At 44.3% G+C, this 9,892-nt stretch overlaps 1 protein-coding gene across 3 annotated transcripts in view; it reads left to right on the top strand.

Annotated features, from left to right (window-relative positions):
- TMEM55A (transmembrane protein 55A) overlaps positions 1 to 9,892 on the top strand; it is a 68,905-nt gene that overhangs the window by 8,162 nt on the left and 50,851 nt on the right. For all 3 annotated transcript variants that reach the window (XM_019527910.1, XM_019527909.1, XM_019527908.1), the window contains 2 exons: positions 2,061 to 2,167; positions 6,249 to 6,372. In XM_019527910.1, the coding sequence (XP_019383455.1) occupies positions 2,061 to 2,167; positions 6,249 to 6,372 (231 nt within the window). The remainder of the gene's footprint in view (positions 1 to 2,060; positions 2,168 to 6,248; positions 6,373 to 9,892) is intronic.

Below are 9,892 nucleotides of genomic sequence, written 5' to 3'. Positions count from 1 at the left end.
AAAAAAATCTGATAGATCTGTGTGATGTTTTTAAAAAAAAAATGGTAATTTGGCTTTTAGCAGTAAAACCCTTTTTCCCCTGCCAACTGATAGTGTGAACTCCTGTAGCATTATCAAGAGTACATCTCTCAGCGTTTTGATATTTATGATTTTCCTTTGAGAGGAAACGTAGAAGCTGAATTCCTGTGTTAGTAGTTGATGTAGTAGAACAGAGGTGGTCATTATCCAGGTAGTTTGGAAGCAACTTGATTTGCAGCAGGTTGCCAAATTAAGGGCAAACCAGTCAGCTGTTTGGTGTGGCTTTCTTCAAAGGGCACTGCTTTTTCACTCAGTAGTCCTGCACAGCTAATCAGCAAAGAAGTGCCATTTGAAATAAAAGCTTAGCAGTCCTGCTGTTTATGGCTCTGTATTCCCCTGGTTACTCTGGAAATCTTTATCTTTACAGAAGAGGGAGGACCTAACCCTGTGAAGTATCCAGGTTCTACTTCATTTTGAAATATCTTGTTTTCACTGAACTGAACCTCCATGCAGTCAGTGGGTTCATCATGAAAAGGCAAAGCTTATCCATTTACTACTTCAAGCAGGGTTATTTGTTTAAAAAACATTTCAATTAATGCTTAATGCAATTACAGTTGTCAGGATATGAATGTTTCACTTTTTCCACTGGGTCATAAAATCCTTGGTTTTTTTTATACATATGTTCACTGGTGGCTGTATATTATAGTTGTGATTATAGAAACTACTGGGGATAAGTTAGGGTGTGAACTTAACAGTACAGGTTCTCTATGGTCACTGCCTGTATGTGTACTTTTAGCCTTACTACAAAGCAATTTGCCCTACTTTCATTGAGGAGTTAGTTAACTTGCATTTGTCAGAGCATGCAGCAAGACAGTTAGTGGAGTAGCTTAAACCAGGGGTGCTCAATCTTTGGCCCATGGGCCAGATACAGCCTGTGGAGCCTTGGCATCTGGTCTGTGGGGCTCCACCTGGATTGGGAAATCTGATAGCAGGGGAGCAGTAACCATTAATATGGTCACCCTCCCTGCCCTGCCAGCTTGCCAAGCCGCAAGCCCTGCATGGCTGTCAGGGCCAAGCTGTTCCCCCTTCTCCCCACTTCACTCCCTTTGGGGCTGGTTTGGGACCATACTGCCTCCTGCCTGACTCTTCATGGCTAAACGGTGCTCACTGTGCCCAGTCCAGGTGCCAGATGAGGACCACCAGCCAGATCTGGCACGCAGGGGGTGGGAAATTGAGCACCACTGGCTTAAACCACTATTAATTCACACCTTAATTTACCTCGTGGTGACTTTTTTTTTATTGCGATACCTTAAGTATATGTACTCTATCTTTAGCAGGATACTAATACTAGCTGTTACAGTGCATAATTCTGCAGCAATAAGTGGAACTAAGTCGCTCCAACTCTAACCTGGCTCCATTTGCTATCAAGTTAAGGACTATTAGCTAATTTATATTGATATAGGCTAATGGTGTTTGATCCCCAGCCCACAGGCCAGATCTGGCCTACCGAGCTGTGTCATCTGGCCCTCAGAACTCCCAATGGGTCTGAAAACTTGGCAGTGGGACAGCCTGAATTGCTGCTCCCCTGCTGCCAAATTTTGAAAACCCATGGGGAGCCCCACAGGCTATATAAAAGCCTTGCACATTATATTGGGTGCATGGGGCCAAGATGCATGAGGCCTGATCCAGCCAGGTGCCAATCATCTGACCCATGGGGCCAAAAGATTTGAGCACCACTGATATAGATTCATACAAACCTAACCAGGAAATTGAGAAGGAGAGTGTGGTAGAGGCAGAGAGCTCATTACACGTGTGCCTGGTAGACAAGACTGGAGCTCACAGCGTTGAAGGATGATGTGACCATAGTGCCATATCCCACTGGCAGTTAAACTGTATCATCTGCTGCATGCTGTGGTGTAGCAGCACTCTCATCCTTTTCAGAGTGGCTAAGATGTCCACATGGCCATACCTTTAAGGAATTCAAAAATAAAGCAAAGTTCATTATTTCAAGGCTAATTTCTGTCTCCTTTTTTCTGGTCTAGCCAATCAAAAACCCTCCTTCAGGGAAGAAGTATGTTAGATGTCCATGTAATTGTCTCCTAATCTGTAAGGATACATCTCGAAGAATAGGCTGTCCAAGACCCACGTGGTAAGAAAATTCTTAACTGCAGTAGTTCCATTTCATTTATAATAAAATTGCTAGGATTATATTGTAATGCAAATATGGTAAATAACTAGCTAAAGGTACACAGATATTGAAGTCATTATAAAATAAAGAACGTATAGACTTTGATCATTTCATTAAAACTATATTTACAAACATTCGCACAGACCTCAGGCCAGATATTAATTTACCTGATTTATTATGTTAACATACTTAAAGAAAAAATAATACCTTGTGCCATAGTAACTATAATCTGTCTGGGTTGGCTTCAAATATCTCTATTTTTTATGGAATGGTATTTCACTTAAGTTGCATGTTTATATGATTTACAAGGAATATATGAAGGCAGTAACAATACAATGGAGTGAACACTTAAATTCTGGTAAATGCTGCGTCTGATTTTCCCCAGAAAAGTGGCAAGTACACAACTTACTTTATTACACCCCTTTTATAGCTCATAAACTGTGAAAACTTGCAATATCTCTTTGAAGAAGTGCCACCTATCCTTTCCTCTTCAAAACACCCTGAAGATATATTGCTCCTCTTTACTTAGAATAATTAGCTGATTTAAGCAGTCTGATATTGTGTTCTTCCAGCCTTAAAAAAAGAGGCCTCTCTCAATGCATAGGATGGTTCTGGTGCATACTTGAGTACCATGAGTGAAATTCTGACTATCCTAGTTGTAACTAGAACTGGTTGGAATTTTTCAGCTGTTTCCTCCCCCTCTCCCAGTTGGAAAACACTAGCTTAGTTAAAACCTGAATCTTTTCATACAGCATGTGAAAAGTTATGTCAGTGAAGAATTCTTTTTATATCCATAAGGAGATTCCCCATTAAATTTGAAGCATCTACAATTGCAAGGAGCTGATAGCTTGCTGATCCTGGCAGATACCTAGGGTGTTTGGGACATTGGTTCAAATCTTTTTAGTGCCTGATTTTAGAGCAGTGGCTTTAACCTGGGTCTCCTGCATCATGTCTCAAGTGAGTGTTCTAATCAAGGCACATTCAGCTGTTCTGGTGTGAGTCTCAGCTTGTCCTGTTGGAGCTTTGTATACATAATTAAATATTCATTGCAAGAAGAAAATATTCATTATACACAACTCCCTGATGAGTTCCATAACAGGCTCTATACAGCAGTAATCTCTTCCTCTGTCCCTCCCTCCTACCCTCCCCAGGTGCCAGGACGCTGATCCCCTGGACAGAGTCGCACGTGGCTTGTCCAGGGAATCAGTGTCCCAGCGTTTAACTGCAAAGTGCAGGAGCTTCAACGGAAGCAATTACGCAGAGCAAAGCCTACACAGCATTATCTGCACTGACCACCAACCTTGTTCTGGAGCATGGGAAGGGCATCTTTCCTCTTGGGAAAGCTTGAAAAGGTCTTGTTTTGTGCCAGTGCAGAAGAAGAAAAGCTTCTGAAATCTCAGACATACTTGCAGGATGGGACAGACATTTCTTGTCCTGCTTTTGTCACGGTATCTAATATACAAGTAAAAATGCAGCAAAAAACCTAAATACCCTAATCTTATTAAATTATCATTCCCAACAGTTGAATACCTTTTGAGCAGCTCTAAGATATGCCTTGTTTGTGGGGATAACTGAGCAGATTTTTGACCAGACTCTAGGCGGTGCCTTCTGTAGAGAGCTCTTCACAGAGAATGGCCTGCTGTGAATCCTGCCACCTATTCTAAAGAGGAACCAGCTCAACGATAGTGTCTGCAAATCTTAACTCTGGCAGTATGACAAAGGGAGAGAGACCTTGTGCATTGCAAGACTTTGTTGTTTCCCACCGCCATACTGCCGTCAGGTTTCCAGTGCCGGAAATGAGCAGAACCCAATGAGAATTTTCCTATCTTTTTTTTTTCATGTGCTGTCATTCTGCATGAACAAGTTATATGACTAAATTGGAAATATGGAATAATCCAGTGTGGATTATTTGATCATAAAATCAAGCAAATGACACACATTGACATTACATGGTATTAAGAGCTAGAAATTGGTGACTTTATTAGTATCATATTGGGGTGCACTGATACAGATAGCAAATTATTCACAAAGCATATCAGCTGATACCGATACAATAACCGATTTACAGGAATGCAGCCGGTCAGCATGGAGAACAGGGCCTACAGGCAAGTCTGTGGAAGGGAAGCAGCATGGGGTGTGCACATCGAGGCCTCCTGTGAATAGGGGCAGGGCAGTGAAGGACCCCGGGGCCAGGGCAGGGAGTGGGACAGAGCCACGGGTGGCTTGTCCTGGCATTTAAAAATGGTGGCAGGGGCACTTGAACTAAAGCTCATTGAATGAGCTTTAGTTCAAGCACTGCCACCACGATTTTTAAGCACTGGGATCCTTTTAACTGGAGCGGAGCCAGGGTAGAAGCGGGTTGCCCACTGTGGACTCGGGGGTTTTTCACCCTGCTGCCTTTGCCCCAGGAGCTGCATGCTGGCCATGCCGCATCCCCTGCCTGTGTGGTGGCATTGGTGGTGGTGAGCTGTTCCTTCTGCTGCTAGATGGGTAGGGAGTGTGGCATGGCCAGCACATGGCTCCTGGGACAAAGAGCCCCAAGCCCACAGCAGGCAACCCATCTCCACCCTTGCCCCACTGGGCTTCGCTCCAGTTAAAAGCATCCCGGTGCTTAAAAATGATATCGGTGGTGCTTGAACTAAAGCTCTTTCAATTAACATTAATTCACGTGCCCCTGCTGCGATTTTTAAGTGCTGGGACGCTGCTCCCCTGAATGAGCTGCCCACGGCTCCATCCCATTCCCTGCCTGGGCCGCAGGGTTCCATTCACTACCCTGCTCCTGCCCCACACCATACCACACTGTGGGGGGGCCTTAATTTGCCCCCTTTCCCCCATTTTCTTCCCACCCACAGACTTACCTGCAAGGTGCTGCTCTCCACACTGCTTGGGTGTGTTCCTGGCTGTGTTCATGCATGTGGCTGTGCACCTGTGCATGGTGTCTGGGAGCCCCAGCCAGAAGGCATATTACATTTATTGGTACATTGTTGGTTATACCAGCCAAAAAAGCCAATAGCTGCTGATGTTAATTTTGCTTTTATCAGTGCCAATTTGATATGGCACTGATATATCGGTAGGGTGAACTTGATGTTAGATGAATGCAGGGGTATCAAACATGTGGCCTCTAGGACTTTCTGGGGGGGCATTAATCCCAGTGGCTACCAGAGCAATTATATTTGCAGGGACAGCACCTGGGCAGTTAATGTTGCTTGCTCCACTAGTGAATTCCCAGTTTTGGATCCCTGTTAGGAATGTAGGTCTAAAGCAAGAATTGTGTAGCTGCCAGAACCTAAGGGGTTAATGCCACTGTTGATTGCTCTGCTGCCAGAGGTGGGCTGTGCAGCCTACAAGAAGCCCCATAGTTTGGATCTGGCTAATGGGGCCAAATGAGTTTGACACCCTGGATTTAGTGTATTAAAAGTTTTTGATTAAGCAAAGCTTAGCATTTCCAGTATTCTTCTGATCCACCAGATTTGACTGACTTTTTGGCTACAGAAGGTACAGGGAGGTTGCCTGGTTTGGTTTAGGATGAACTGGGTAGGGTAGGAAGAAGCAGTTTGGCTGGAGGAAATAATAGGGAGCAATGCCTCATTTTTAATCAGGGTAGAAACTGATTGGGGAAATAATTTTGGCTAGAAGACCAAAAAATATTCCTTAGCTCTGCTGCATATTTTCTCTGGCCACTTCTGCCTGTCCCAGTTCACAAGCTTGAATGTCTGGTTATTCCAGGCTTGATGGACTATGTCTGAGAGAGAGTTCTTATAAACCCCAAGCTCTTTGCCATTTGCTGACTATGCCTTTTCTCTTGAAATAGTTTCCACTTAAGTGGATGGTAATATAACCTCCAGTGGGGGCAGAGGGAAGGGAAGAAATCCTTTATCTATTTGGAAAACCCTATAGTGAGAGAGACCCAAATGACTGCATTTTTAATATTTTAATACATTTTATAGATATAAAGACATGTTTGTATCTAGTGCTAATCACTTGCATATGCCTTCCCCTTCACCAGCCTAATGATAACATGCATTTAATATTCTTACCCCAGTAGACGCATCATTAATCTTGGTCCAGTGATGTTGATTCCAGAAGAACAGCCAGCTCAGCCTGCCATGCCTGTTCAACCAGATGGTACTAGGGTAGTGTGTGGACACTGTGGAAATACATTTTTGGTAAGTAACCAGTGTGCATTGTGAATTCGAAGGCCAAATTTTTCTCTCTCATATCTGCTACTATGGAAAGTCCTGGAATTGCATCCTAGAGTCTTCCCAGCCATCTATCACTGATGTGAAACTAAAGCTCTTGGTGAGCCGATTTTCATGTTTTGAAATGAAGCATATCTGAACAGTTGGTAGCTGGGATTTTTCCCACATGTATGTTCAAGGAATTCCCAGTATTTCTTGCATCTAGGGATCAGTCAAACCCATAATTATTGCCCTACTGATGGGGAAAACTGTATAAGGACCTGTTTTTGTTAGCGTACAAGTACTGGTTATGTTCTGTGATAGTTAAGATAGTATAGTTGGTGCTTGTTATAGTTAACTTTTTCAGTTACGTATAACTTTCTAGAACTTGCACTCTTGGATGAAATGTTCTCTGCCTGGACTCCAGTTATGCAGAACTTGGGTGCATGCTTAACTCTAAGCAAGCAGGCAAAGACCAGCACATATCATCCTTGAAAGACTGGAACTTCGTTTATATCTAAATCTGAAAACATTTGAGAACTTGAGCAAATAACTGAATTATCTTTGTGTAGGAGGACAGAGAAATAAGCTTCCCTCAAATAATTGTGTATCCTTTCCTTGAACTTCCTGATTTCCATGATCCCTTAATGCATTTAGATCAAGCTAGCTTATGGAATTTCTCTCCCAGATCCCTTCCTGGTTCAAGTTATCTCACAGTCCTCTGACAGCCCAGGATGCTTTGCAGCCCTGGGCTGTGTTGCCTGCCCCCATGAAACAGAGACTGCCTTGCCCCTCTGGTCCTTAGCCTGCTTCCTGACTGTGTCTGTCTGTCCATAGGGATGGGGGGGCAGGGAAACAGAACCCAAGTCTCCCTAGCCAGGGTCTACACAGCAAGTGGTGGGGAGTAAAAGTCCCTATGGTGGGGGCTTTCAGACCCTGGCAGCCCTCGTCCCTTCCCTTTCCCAGCTGCTGATTGCTTCAGTGGCTACCACAGGAGGGAGGGAGAAGGAGTCCTTCAGGCTGAGTGCCCCCCCATGCAGCCCAGCATGGAGGCACTGGGGAGCCCCCATCTTGCAGGGCTTCCCCCAGCCTTTGGGCTGCCTAGGGCTGGGGGACCCTGAGAGCTGAAGGCAATTCTTCGCTTCCTGAACCTGCAGAGTTCCCTGGGGCTGCCCCAGATTGGGGGCCTGGGCTAGGGTGGGGGGAAGCTCCCCAAGGTGCGGGCTGTCCACTACCCCTATGCTGGGTTGCACAGGCAGGCACCCGGCCTGAAGGACTTCTGCTCCCTCCCTACTGTGGCAGTGGCTGAAGCAATCAGCAGCTGGGAAGGGAAGTGGGAAATTCCCTGCCTTTCCCAGTTGAAAACTGAATGTCAGTTCAGCTGGTTATCAGTTCAACCTATACAGCTTAAAGGAAGCTGCCTACATTGAACTGATTCAGCCTCAGGCTTTTTGACTGTCTGTACTTAGCCTCAGACATCAGAAAAGTTAAGTTCATACTCATGAGTTTAATTCTGACTTAAGTGGGTACACATGTGTTTAATTTGGACTGTTTCAGAACTGCATGACCATGGTATGTGTACACTTACGTAGGATGATGTTTAAAAAAATTCTTCAACCACCAAGAGCAATTTTTAAAGGGTCCATGTACAATATCTTTATTAAAGATCATCTTCTAATGTGAGTAATCTTTCTAGTGCTGAAATTAAAAAAAACATTATAGAGTCCTATGAGAATCCTGCCTGAACCAGTGAAGTTGGGTAGAGTTGTAATCTAGGTGTTGGGCTGCTTTAGTTCAATCTGCACTGGCAAAGGCAAAGTTTTATAAACTAAAATAAGTAGGACAGACAAGCCTTTACTTAGCCTTCTTTTATTAGAAAGATTCAATGCAATCAAATTCTCCTTCTAGTTAATCATTATTCAGACATTCTCATAAACACTGAGGCTTTAATTATCTGTGCTCCTACCTCTGTAGGCAAAATCAAAGTTGTTAATTCCATAATTTACTTGGACTTCAGATTCTGTTCTTCTGTGAAGTGGGATTCTGTGTATGAAGAAGACTATAGTAATTGTTATACTCATACCTACTGCATTTAAGCCTTTAAAGAACTAAGTTTTCAAATATGGTATTTTGTTTGACTCTTCAAATCACATTGCTAGTCACATTTTTAAGCCCGTGTCATTTGTGTGTCAAGATAAGCCCTTGCAACCTCTCTAGTACTAGAAAATTGTGAAAGCAAAAGATTTGCTGACTGTACCTAATTATTTTTTATTTTGTAATCTATGAAATCTAATTTTTAGCTTAAATTGCATTGAGTTCTTTTTGCTTCAAAGTGACCTGTTTGTGATGGAATGCATTTTGCTTTAGATCACAGCTGTTTTGGACACTTGTCCCCAAAGGTATCATGGTAGTGAAGCTTGATCTATAGCTATAACTCTGCCTAGGGACCTATCAAATTCATGGTGGAAGTGCGCTGCGCAGCATCTCTTTTCATCTTGTAGGTTCCCCCACGTTCCCTCTCCCCCTCCCACTGTTTGGGAGAGGGGCCTGCCCTTCACTCTTGATTTGGCAGGGAGGCAAAAACTATGGTTTTAAATAAGGTGCCATTTTTGCCTCCCAGTTGGTCAGCAGCAAGCAGCAAGACCCATAGGGTGCCTCAACCAGTTAGCAATGTGGAGGGGTATGTGAGGGAACCTGCAAGGTGAAAGGAGCTGCCGCAGAGCCCGCTTCTGCTGTGAATTCAGTAGGTCCCTACCTATGCCCTATATGACATTAAATAGGATAATAAACCAGAGAGTGTTGGATTTCCAGAGGAACTTTTAGTATGAAATAGTTCATTTCTCTCTTACTTTTCCCATGAGTAACTGTTTGTTGACTATTCTGTAAAGGTATCTTTTACCATAGTATTCCAACTACAGGTAGACTAGGATTTCCTTGTCTCTTCAGAATCATAGAATAAATGAGTCGGAAGGGACCTAGACAGATCATCTAGTCTGACCCCCTGCTGTGGGCAGGAAGGAGCACTGGGGGTGGCAGAGGTCATAAGACCCCAGCCAGGTGTCTATCCAGTCTCCTCTTGAAGATTTCCAGGGAAGGTGAGAGCACCTCTCTGGGAAGCCTATTCCAGGCTCTGGCTACCCTTACAGTGAAGTAGTTCTTCCTAATACCTAACCTAAAGCTATCCTCCCTCAGCTTGTGGCCATTGTTCCTGGTGACTCCAAGGGGGGCCCTGGGGTCCGGATGCTCTCCACCCCAGGGTGTTGAGGGAGCTAGCTGGGGTTATTGCAGGGCCCCTGGCATGGCTCTGAGCGATCGTGGTGCTTGGGCCAGGTGCCAGATGATTGGAAGGTAGCAAATGTGGTCCCCATCTTCAAGAAGGGGAAGAGGGAGGACCCGGGCAACTATAGGCCCGTCAGTCTTACCTCAATCCTGGGGAAACTCTTTGAGAAGATCATCAAGGAGCACATTTGTGATGGGCCGGCATCAGAAATGATGCTCAGGGGCAATC

The sequence above is a fragment of the Gavialis gangeticus genome, unplaced genomic scaffold (genome assembly GCF_001723915.1).
Source record: "Gavialis gangeticus isolate Ggan-Ray unplaced genomic scaffold, GavGan_comp1, whole genome shotgun sequence".
NCBI classification, from domain to species: Eukaryota; Metazoa; Chordata; order Crocodylia; family Gavialidae; genus Gavialis; species Gavialis gangeticus.
The sequence above is the reverse complement of the archived record's forward strand: the minus strand, read 5'-3'. Positions and strand labels throughout refer to the sequence as shown.